At 40.4% G+C, this 12,147-nt stretch overlaps 2 protein-coding genes across 5 annotated transcripts in view; one reads left to right on the top strand and one right to left on the bottom strand.

The window, feature by feature from the left end:
• Positions 1–12,147, top strand: part of LOC122670337 (5'-nucleotidase domain-containing protein 4) — a 36,884-nt gene that overhangs the window by 19,184 nt on the left and 5,553 nt on the right. For 2 of the 4 annotated variants that reach the window (XM_043867176.1, XM_043867174.1), the window contains 3 exons: positions 1,137–1,199; positions 1,313–1,391; positions 8,890–9,263. In XM_043867176.1, coding sequence (XP_043723111.1) covers positions 1,137–1,199; positions 1,313–1,391; positions 8,890–8,976 — 229 coding nt within the window. In that variant the 3' untranslated portion in view covers positions 8,977–9,263. Of the gene's footprint in view, positions 1–1,136; positions 1,200–1,312; positions 1,392–8,889; positions 9,264–12,147 lie in introns of those variants that run through there. The other 2 variants (XM_043867175.1, XR_006334197.1) reach the window with 2 other exon arrangements.
• On the bottom strand, positions 9,495–11,087 carry LOC122670340 (acyl transferase 4). Its single transcript, XM_043867178.1, has 2 exons — positions 10,587–11,087; positions 9,495–10,428 (listed from the first exon to the last, which is right to left on the bottom strand). The coding sequence occupies exons 1-2, from the start codon at positions 10,992–10,994 to the stop codon at positions 9,562–9,564; spliced, it is 1,275 nt and encodes a 424-aa protein (XP_043723113.1). The 5' UTR covers positions 10,995–11,087; the 3' UTR covers positions 9,495–9,561.

The raw sequence follows: 12,147 nt of genomic DNA, 5'->3' as shown, positions 1-12,147 counted from the left end.
CCCTTTCCATAGAAATCAAAATAACCTAGCTGAGACACTGTTGATTCAGGTGAATCGCAATGTCTTGTTGAACCCAATAAAGCTCAGATCATCTGGCATTCCCAGTGTCAAGCCCTTTCCTAGCAAAATGTGATATGGCAAAAATCTAGTCCAGGAATTGTGTTGAATTTATTCTAGTCCCCCCCCCCTCTGTATTTATTCTCATTATTTGGATTGATTTTAATAAAATTCTAGGGGCTGGCCCGGGTCCCAGAGAATATTCAGGTTAAAAAAAAAATATTTGTGTTGTGTTTACTACACTTTAGCTGAAATATGAGTTATGAAAGGTGACCTGAAACTGAACATGTCAAACCTACTTGATTGATTAGTTTGAGTTTGACAGCCTTAGTTTAGAAAAGCTTTGTAAAATTAAGCCATGTATTTATGTATTTACATTCACATCATTGAAGCCATGAAAAATTTTCCATTTAATGAGATCTTTTATCAACGCCTTTATGTCGAATATTCTTCCAAATATCTCAAATAAATCAAAAGATAAGAGGCAACTCGAAATTTAGTGCTAGAGAACTATCTTGTGCTAGTGTGTGTGTGTAAATTTATTTATTTTTATTTTTTATTTTTTGGGGGGGGGGGGGGGTTGGGGTGGAGGGGAACACATTCAAGGGCCTATTTCTTCCTACCCATTTGGACCTGTTAAGGTCAAGAATATTGAATTATATTTTTCAGGATGGAGTGGGGTAGCGGTAGTGTTTTTTCTATTAGCTGACTTAAGAGAAGCTTGAGTTAAGAATTGCTGAACCATCATTTTCTCCAACTACCATGGTTGAGCCAAGTGATTTGATGCTTCCACCCATTATTCTGTTGCCTTGAGAATGCTTGATTCATCTTTGACATGGATCAGAGTGCTGAGCTTTGCATCCATTGCTGAAAGCGGTAGAAGAGCAGATCTATCATTAGACTTCTGCCTGCTTCCCGTTGTGGTTAAATGTTTCCTTGGAATTAGCATTCACATGTGAACAGTTTATTTTGTTGTTAAATGATTCAGTTAGTTAATCGACTGAAGAGGCCTTGAAGCATTTCTTTTATTTTCTATGTTTAGTTATCAACTCAATTGACTTTGAAGCTGTTTGTATCAGGTGGGGTTTTCTTTCACGCGCAGGTTTGTGGGACAAAAGTCATCTGACAAGACAAATTGAGAAGTATGTGTTTGTGCTTCAGATTCGTCTGTCTGAAATTCCACTATTGTAAATAGAAGTAAACTGAATGATTTTATTTTTGCCATGGATGGTTATTTGAATTCTTCCCATTGCAGATATGCTGATATATATACTTCAAGAGTTTCAAATTTCCTACTCTATACACCATTCATGTATTTTCGCTCCCAGGAACAAGTAAGTATTGGGTGAACTTATGTAAGATCATTTTATTACATAATGTATTGAAATACATGCTACAATTTTCTATTGCTATACGATATAAACGTATGCTATCATTCTATCTAAGACCAGATTTGGTATGATTTCGATTTCAATTTTGGATTGATTTCATGAAATAGTCAACAATATATTTTTGGTCAAGAAATTGAAATTGTTTTGGTTGCATCAATCTGAAATATTGCTAGAATAAGAAATCCATTTGGTAGTTCATTTTCTGAGAATAAATTCTCTATATTTCTTTGGGAGAGGGTGGCGAGGGCGGGGCTGGAAAGAAGGGTGGTGCGGAGTGGTGGGGGCATGGTGGTGGTGAGACCATTAGGAGAAGAAGAAGGGTGGTATTTTATTTTTAACATGAAATTGGTAAATTACTGCTTTGCCCATCAAATTAACCATGTGCTCATTACAGAGCAAGAATGAAATCAATTTCAATTTCAAAATTGAAACAACTCCTCAGCTATTTCAGAATTTCTGTTCCATTTAATTTCTATTTCACTGAAATAAGGTGCAAAAATCAAACCAAACAATTTCCAAAATAGATATCACCCCATGAAATTGAAATAGAAATCATACCAAATCAGTCCTAAGGTACAGAAAGTAAATGGAAACTATCTTGATACTGGAATTTCACAATCCTGTGACTTCTTTCGTGGCGTGGATTTTTCGGGTTTTTTTCTTTTGTTGGGGGTTTGGTGGTGATTAAAAATGGCATGAGTTTCCTTTGTCAATACTTGTCAGTAATGGATTTTTTGCCAAAAAGCAAGTACAGGCAGGCTATGAGTTAGTAGTAGTTGGATTGTCTGAGTATTAATCAGGTTTAAATTGGATGTGGAATTTATTTTGGTTGGAATTCTTTTTGAGAATTGTAGTGGGACAAACTGTTAGTTGGTTCTTTAAAAGAGTTCTGTTGCATTTTTTAGTCACTCTGCATATGTCAGACACTTTAGAGGTCTTTAGAGTTAGGAATGGAATAGTAAGATTTTTCGTTTTTGCTGAGCAACAATATTATTAAGACGGGGGTGAAAAAGAATTCTGAAGGAACAAAAATGAGTACTAGAAAAATAATTTTGAATGAACAAAAGTTCTATCTGCCATTAGGTTTTGAGTTCCATGGGGAACTTTTGGGTTGCTTGAGTTAGCATCTTGCATGAAGTATTTTCCTATGTTGGGAATCTGCAGAATCACCTGACTAGCTGAGACAAACTAAAGAAACAACACTGCAATAGGAACACCATATCGACAATAACTGGGATGCATCAGAGGGTCAAGCATGAGATATAGACAGCAGTGTGGTTACCCAACTAAGTGATGAATGGTGATAATTAATGTTAGGAAATCAATTGTGTCCCCGTGGATGAGCTAGCTTGCTCACCCTCCAACTTAATGAGTAGAAGTGATATCTAAGTACATTTTCCATGATAATGGTTTCCGACCGTGTATTGTCATTGTAACTAAACTGAAGTAAAATCGAGCAGCAGAGAAGAAGAGAGATCGAGAATGAAGAAGAGAAAAGAGAGGAAATCTGGAACTGACTAATTGTCCAGCCTCTCACACACCACTTTATTTATAATAACATAATTACATGAAAGAGCTAGGAATTCTGACTCGTAGAACAAATATGAATCCACATCTCAAACTCAAAAGTAAAATAGGAAACAAAAGGAAAATAGGAAACTAAAAACAAGGGTAGTAAATAACTCAAAATAGAACTAGGAGTTTAAATCACTGTTCATGTGAACAGTACTTCAACACTCCCCCTCAAGCTGGAGCATATATATTGCCCATGCCCAGCTTCGTACAACCACGAACAAAAGCCGGCCGAAATAGAGCTTTGGTGAAAAGATCGTCGAGTTGATTGGCCGATGAAACATATGGAGTAGAGATCAGCTGCTGTAACACAGCAGTCCGAACAAAGTGACAATCAACCTCAACATGCTTTGTCCGTTCATGAAATACAGGATTATTGGCAATGTAAATAGCGGCTTGATTATCACAATACATCTCCATTGGTGATGACACGATAATTCCCAATTCTTGCAGAAGGGACTTCAACCACGAGTTCAGAAGTTGTATGAGCCATAGCCCGATATTCTGCCTCAGTACTAGATCTGGCAACTGTAGTTTGTTTTTTACTTCGCCAAGAAACAAGGTTACCACCAATAAAGGTACAATAACCAGTCGTCGAACGACGATCACTAGCAGAGCCTGCCCAATCAGCGTTTGAATAACCAGTAATGTGAGTGTGCCCATTTTTGTGATAAATAAGTCCCTTACCAGGGGACCCCTTAAGATAACGAACGATACGGCAAGCTACATCCCAGTGAGCCTGTCGTGGCTCAGACATAAATTGACTGACGACCCCAACAGCGAAGGAGATATCAGGGCGAGTCACAGTAAGATATATAAGCTGTCCCACTAGTCGACGATACTGATGTGCATCAGAACACGGATCACCATCATCAACACCAAATCGCAAGTTAGGATCCATAGGGGTATTAGCTGGTTTACACCCTAAGAGTCTTGTATCAGACAGTAGATCAAGAACATAATTTCGCTGAGACAGACTAATACCCTTGGAAGAACGAATAACTTCAATACCCAAAAAATATCGGAGTTCCCCCAAGTCTTTCATTTGAAAATGGCGGTGAAGATAAGCTTTAACATCACTAATGCCATGGGAATCATTTCCAGTGACAATAATGTCATCAACATAAACAACCAAGACCACAATCTTCTCCTGACGACGGCGAACAAAGACAGAATGATCTGAAAAACATTGGACAAACCCAAAATCACCAACCACTTTGCTAAATTTGTCGAACCAAGCTCGAGGGGATTGTTTCAACCCATAAATAGCCTTGTGAAGACGACACCTTAGTGGAAGCCTCCCCCTGAGCAACATAACCTGGAGGTTGCTCCATGTAGACCTCCTCATCCAGGGTCCCATAGAGAAAAGCATTTTTTATGTCAAGTTGGAATAAGGGCCAGTCCAGATTGGTGGCCAAGGAAATAAGCACACGAACAGAAGTGAGGCGAGCCACGGGAGAAAAGGTCTCAAAGTAATCGACCCCATAGGTCTGAGTAAAGCCTTTAGCAACCAATCGGGCCTTAAGCCGCTCAACCGAACCATCTGGCAAATATTTAATAGTGTAGACCCATCAGCACCGAACAACCTCCTTGCCAGAGGGTAAATCAGTGAGAGACCAAGTTTTGCGATCCATCAATGCATCCATCTCAGTATCCATGGCCTGTTTCCACCCAGGGTGAAGTAAAGCATCTTGATACCTGGTGGGAATGTCAGGAGAACTAATAGACAATGCATACTGGCTGATGATAGGAGGAAGATGAGAAACAGTAACAAACTGAGAAATAGGCTAAAGTATAGACCGAGTGCAGGAGCGGATACCTTTGTAAAAGGTAATGGGCTGGTCAATAGGCAGTAGAGGAGGATCCTCAGGCGCTGCAGTCGAGGTGGAGAGCGGAAGCGAAGAAGTGTCTGGTACTACGGGAGACGGCTTCACCTGGCATCGCTGATGTACCTGTAAGGGTGGAGATGTATGAACAGGAACAGGTAAGGGGACACGAAAAATATCGGCGTTATCAGGACTAGGAGAAGTGCCAAAGGAAGGAGTAGTTTTAAAGAAGGTAACATCGGCACTAACAAAATACTGACGAGCAACCGGATCGAAACACCGGTACCCCTTTTGTGTGTGAGAGTACCCCAAAAACACACACTTAGTGGCACGAGGAGATAACTTGTCTAGTCCGGGTCGAAGGTTGTGGACAAAACAAACACAGCCAAAAGTATGAGGAGAAATATGAAAAAAGGGGTCATCAGGAAATAAATTAGAGAAGGGGGAAACACCATCCAAAATATCAGAGGGCATACGGTTAACTAAATAACAAGCTGTAAGAATTGCATCACCCCACAGGTATTTAGGGACATTCATATGGATCATAAGAGAACGGGCTATATCAAGGAGATGACGGTTTTTGCATTCGGCAACTCCATTTTGTTGTGGAGTATAGGAACAACTAGTTTGATGAAGCATACCATGATCAGTACAAAAAGAAGAAATTTCACTTTGAACATATTCTAAAGCATTATTAGATCTAAAAACTTTAATAGAAGTACCAAATTGAGTTTGTATTTCATAATAAAATTGTTTGAACACAGATAAAAATTGTGATCGGTCCTTTAACAAATATAACCAAGTAAGACGAGAAAAATCGTCCACACATGTAACAAAGTAAGAAAAACCACACTGACTCTTAATATGACAAGGACCCCAAATATTAGAATGAACTAACGAAAACGAGGATGAACTATGATTGACAGTCCGAAGAGGAAATGAAGTCTAATGATGTTTGCCCAGTTCACACGCCTCATACTGGATGTGAGACAGAGATTTGCAGCTGGGAACCATTTTGCGAAGCTTAGAAAGGGAGACATGTCCTAATCGGTAATGCCATAACAAGGGAAAAATAGTAGATGATGTAGCAGCAACAACTGGAGATGAAGATTCTTCAAAGTAGTAGAGACCATCCTTCTCACGCTCTCCACCAATCGTCTGCTTTGTCTGGAGATCCTGAAAAACACAGTAAGAAGGAAAGAAGCTAACAGAACAATTTAAAGAGTTGGTGAGGGCACTAACAGACATAAGACTTAGAGGAAAATTAGGAACATGTAAGGCAGATTGTAAAGTGGGAAAGGAAGAAAAATGAACGGTCCCAGAAGAGGTCACATCCATAGAGGAGCCATCCGCAAGAATGACTTTAGATGGATGGGAGCTCTTGTGGGAGTTGTCAGTAGGTAGAATTTACCTATCATATGAGTAGAGGCTCCTGAATCGATTATCCAAGGAGCAGAAGTAGTAGAAATAAAAGCATATATACCTGTATGAGCTACAGTAGCAGAAGACGAAGCACCAGTGTGAGAAGGTGGCTCAAGTTGTTGTAGACGCTTAAATAGTTGAAGATACTCATCACGAGAAACAGGAACAGATACTGAAGAGGATGCAGTGACTGGCTCGTTCAATATGGCCTTTTCAGAAGGGCCCTCAGAAAGTGCTGTATTGGCAAAGTCAGGTTTACCATGTTTGTTCCAACATTGATCGACAGTATGATAGAGGCGTCCACAAGAAGTACACTTTGGTGGTGGTCTGTCACCTTGCTGTCCACGGCCTCCACCATCACGTCCACGACCACCTGTGCTGCCGCGACTTCGATTTGAACCTCGTCCACGGCTAGTTGTGAAGAGGGCAGATGTGTCCTTAGTTGGAGGATCAGATCGTGATGGAGTAATGAGCCGCTGAAGTCTGGAATAGGCCTCATCAAGAGAAGGGACTGCTTCCCCAGTAAGAAGCTGTCCACGGGCAGATTGATAAGTAGTGTTTAGCCCTACTATAAACTTAGACACATAAAAATCCTCTTCCCGGCACTGAAGAAGATCAAAATCAAGGATCAATGGTTGATATACACGAATTTCATCACGAATACCTTGTAAGGTATTAAAATACTCGCTAAGAGATTTATCATCTTGTTGAAGAGTGAACAAGGTAGAGTATAATTCATAGACCCAAGTTAAATTCTGTTCAGATGAAAACCGTCATTTCAAGGCATCCCAAACCCCCTTGGCAGTGGGTTGAAACATAACGTTGGCTGAAATAGAGGGTTCCATGCTATTCCATAACCAAGTAAGAACTGTATCATTTTCTCGCATCCAATTGTCAAATTCCTTGATGGTTTGGGGATCTTTAGAATCACCAATGTCAGGAGGATCATTCAGAAGATACTTTAACTTGCCACGAGCATTGATATAAACGCAGACAGCCTGTGCCCATAACAGATAATTTCCAGCACCATTAAGTTTAATGGTAGTAATTTGAATATAAAAGTTATCCTTTGTCTCAGACATGTCAACACGATTGAAGTACGACCAACAGAGAAGAGTGTAAAAGATAATACCTTGAAGAGAGAAGCCAAAAATAAATCTGATTCAATATCGAATCAGATAGAAACACACCAATCGAAGTAGTAAACTCACACGCCGAACAGATTGAGTTGAAATCAACCTCTGAAACACAGAAAACCTTTCTGATCTTCAAAATCAGAATAGAAGATGCATAAAAAATTTCAAAAATCTGAATCGCGGATGCTTAGGATCCTCAATAAACTGTATCGTAGGTGTAGGAACAAAACCAGAATGCCAGAGAGAACTCCATGCGTGGAGAAGAACAGATTGATATCCTAGTTGTCCTTGCGTATTCATCTAACTAGGGCTTAATCACACACAGGCAGCATAGGGTGCTGCTCCCAACACGTGAAACTTGTAATCACCTTCAATCTGAATCGCAGGGCAGCAAATCTCCTCAAGAGAGAAGCTCTGATACCATGTAACTAAACTGAAGTAAAATCGAGCAGCAGAGAAGAAGAGAGATCGAGAATGAAGAAGAGAAAAGAGAGGAAATCTGGAACTGAATAATTGTCCAGCCTCTCACACACCACTGTATTTATAATAACATAATTACATGAAAGAGCTAGGAATGCAGACTCCTAGAACAAATAGGAATCCACATCTCAAACTCAAAAGTTAAATAGGAAACAAAAGGAAAATAAGAAACTAAAAACAAGGGAAGTAAATAACTCAAAATAGAACTAGGAGTTCACGTCACTGTTCACGTGAACAATGTTACGTGAACAGTACTTCAACAGTCATAAATGCCTCTAGAAAAAATATCTGAACTCGAGAAGAAAATTTGAACTATTTTCGTGGTTTTTTTTTTTTAATTCACAGCCCTGTTGGATGACCATTCTTTTGATTTTTTGGTGGGTCAAATGCGTACTTTTTATAATTAGGCTGTAGCAATAGTCTAGTTTGTAATATGGTGCAAGTTGGAGTGATGGATGGATAAGATGAAGGCCAAAAATAACCAGGGTTGTGGTCCTGTGGAAAGGCCAGGGGATGCTCATGACTTAAAGAAGATATGGACCTAGGTAGGGTGGAATGGTATGACAGAATTCATATGAGATGCTGGCCGTCCCCTGGTGTTTGAGATAAAGCATTCAATAGGTTGACACAGGCTGTAAAATTCTCACCTTTTCCTCCCCCATTTTCTAGAAGGTGGTCAGTGAGATTTCATGACACATCCTCCCCCCCCCCCCCCCAAAAAAAAAAGAAGGGATTATATGACAGTAATGACAAATGTTAAAACATGACCATCTGAAAGGCAGAACAAGGCATCTTAATAGCCACAGTTAACAGGCTGGGCCTTGAATGGTTGCAGAACCTGCTGAGTTAGGAATAAAGATGGGCCTCTTAATAGCCATAGTTATCGTGAGTTGGCAATAGTCGTACTTAAATAATGAATTAATTTACTGCTTTATGTAAACGTTTTCTGCATTTATATTTTATCTAAATGTTACATTCATTTATGCAATATTGTTTCTATGGCAGAGCCTTGCACATGATGCATACTCCAACCTCCTTCCTGACCTTGATAGCTTTTCTGTCAATAGTCTGAAGAAGTCTCCTTCCTTGTAAGTGAAACTATTTCAGAGTGACAATGAAAGAATGAATGAGGGTTATGTTGATCACATGTTAGTCAGTTAGCACTAGAACATATACAAATGTACATTGGTCCAAGTAAAGTTTATTTATGTATATGGGGTTTGTAGTTCAGAAGTTCTGCATTTCACCCGGCTTGTAACAATGTAACATGGTTTGCTGTGTTATTGACACTACCCTGAAAATGAATAAATGATGTAATGGTATAAAACAGAGTTGCTCCTTTTATAAAACAGGTCAGTATATTTGATTGATAGAGTAAACCAGGAGTCCGGGACTCAAGGAGGCCTTGTGCTCGATGATAGAAGATTCTGACAGTGGGATTTTGGTATTTGTTCTACAACCTACGCAGCCAGGCCATACCATGGTAGACATTAACACATTTGTTCTTGCACATGGCAGTCGGAAGAACATATAACTGGTGCACCCTACACCTTTGAAACATTGATAAAATCTTGGTTCAATCATCATATGGCTTGAGTATGCGTTTTTTGTTTTATTGAAGTTTAATTCTCAAACTGAGCAACATAAAATCAAAACCTGAGGAATCCATAAGTTGATTCAAGTGAGGTTAATCATTTGTTCAAGGAAGTTCAGTAGGTGAGGCCTCCTGACACTCCATGTCATCAGACGGATGCCCGTCTTTGGGTTGGGTGGTGCTCCTACAATTGCCACGGGGATGATGCTGGAGCCCTGAATTGGTATCATGTGAATTGGGGGGGCCCATCCATAGTCGACCTTGGTGAATCCCAGTCGGCCCCACTCTGATCTGAACACTGTTGTGTAGGAGAGGGGTGGTGCAAATGGGTTTACATCTCCAGAATCACCATTTAACCAGTTGGTGAATTGGATTGGCAGCATTGACTTGGACTCCTGTATGAGTTTCACAACCTCAGCATGCGAGGCCTGTGAAACTCTCTCACTAGAAACGGTGATTGTTACTGGAAAGAAACAGTTGCCATAAAAACCCTCTGGCAGTGGTGGGTGCAGGAGCTGACGGGTGTTTGCAAAGAACACGAGTGTGACTTTGGCATCCTTATCTAAATTTATGGCTCTTGTCCTGCATCCCCACATACTAGCAGCTACTACTTCAAAGGTGGAGCAAGTTCGACCTGTTGACTTCTGGAACTCATGCTTGAGCTGATTGATCTGGTCTGGGGTAATGTCTATAGTGGCATGCTCCAGCTGGTAGTCTGGTAAGGATGGCAGTGGTGGTGGTGGTGGAGGGTTTGCCTTCCCAGTTGCATATACTTGTGGTGCCTTTGTTGTGAGTGCTTCTCTACACCATACTGGCGCAATGGTGGGATGGTGCAAGCCTCTGGCCAACTCGCCAACGGCGCTGAGGAACTGTGCGGCTCCCAGCCCATCACATATGCTGTGGCAGAAAATGAGCCCCATCACAAACCCTCCACATGTAAACTGGGTCACCTGAACATGGAAAACCGAAGTTAAGCCATTTCTGTAACCCAGCAGTGACTATGTTGTGATACTATCCAAAGTTTAGCTAGTGAAATGCTATCAAGAGGAGAGATTAAAAGGTATTATTTGCACTCATGAACTGCAACTAGGAAATGAATCTTATATACCTGCATCAGCACCAGTGGGTCTAGGCCATCGACTTCAGGGGGATGATCCGGAAGGAGCTTGTCATATTTGGCCATTTGGATGTCGTCAAAATAATTGACAGCATCGACACTACAATCAGCAGATGCCTCGACAAACCAGATGCCTTCTCCAGTACATGCAATCTGGAGTTCACCCTGGCTTGATTCCATGAGCCACCCTGCAAGGGGATAGTAATGAACCAGTGCCTTGGACAAGGCTTCCCTAATGATCTTGGCAGCTTCATGGCCATGCCTAAATACATGCAATGTTCTAGCATTGCACCGCAGAACTGGCAATCTGTCGATGGATGAGAGATGGAGCATACCAGAGGGTATCAGCCCAGATGGCTGAACCATGCCTCGAGCAGCCCGGCTTACAGAGAAATTCATTTTAACGACGGTGGGTGGAGCTGAGGTATTGTTGGAAGGGGTGGCAAACTGTGCCTATGAATTTATAATGTCCTTGGTTTTTCTTTTCAATTATTTTAAGGTTATATGGTTGTTGATCTATTAATTTTTTCCCTGAAATACTTGGCTTTGAAGAACATATATGGATATACCAAAAAAAATAAAAATAAAAGAACATATATGGGTGGGGGTTCCTCTTGCTTGAAGCCTTGAAGTTGGCCATCACATACGATATCCATAATGTTTCTTAAGATGAACTCAGCTATATAAAACTATATACCTAAATTTTACATTCTCTCACGAGGTAGTCTAAGTTGGTCGGATTAGGATCTCAGCTGCTCTTTTAGTAAGATTTTTATTTAGAGTAAGTTCTTTCAAAAGGGATTAAGAAGAATAACAAATGGACAGTGATCTTTACCTTATTCTCTACACTCTATGGGATTGGACTTTTTTTCAGTTATGAGAGTTAATGATGACGTTCACTATTTTAAGAGTCCAATCACAAGGTCAAATCATCATTATTGAAGAAATCATCATACGGCTTCCTTCCAAATTCTAATAAGTGAATTTTGTACCACTGTATCACCAACAAATGTGTATACTTACTTCTATTTTACTTACTAAAGTTAGTAGGAATCATGTAGACTTCGTTCATAGCTATACTACATCAGCTAGGACTTATAAGCTCGCTTTTAGTAAATTTGAGAGCTTCGCTCATTGTACTTATTAATTTTAATGCATTTTCTTCACACTTAACAAATATATATATTTGGGAAAAAGTTTTCTGTCTGGGAGTGCGGCCTACGCTAGCACTCCCATGAGTCTATCTCTCTCCTCCCCATGTGAAAAGACATCTCTGCCCCCTTGTTTTGAGGAGGAGAGAGATAGACACATGGGAGTGCTGGCGTAGGCCACACTCCCGGACAAAGAACTACTTCCCTATATATATATATATAGGGAAGTAGTATATATAGGGAAGTAGTTCTCTGTCCGGGAGTGTGGCCCACGCCAGCACTCCCATGAGTCTATCTCTCTCCTCCCCATGTGAAAGGACACCTCTGCCCCCTTATTTTAAGGAGGAGAGAGATAGACACATGGGAGTGCTGGCATAGGCCACACTCCCGTATAGAAAACT

The sequence above is a fragment of the Telopea speciosissima genome, chromosome 8, assembly GCF_018873765.1.
Source record: "Telopea speciosissima isolate NSW1024214 ecotype Mountain lineage chromosome 8, Tspe_v1, whole genome shotgun sequence".
NCBI lineage: Eukaryota > Viridiplantae > Streptophyta > Magnoliopsida > Proteales > Proteaceae > Telopea > Telopea speciosissima.
This window is presented reverse-complemented; position numbering and strand designations above follow the sequence as displayed.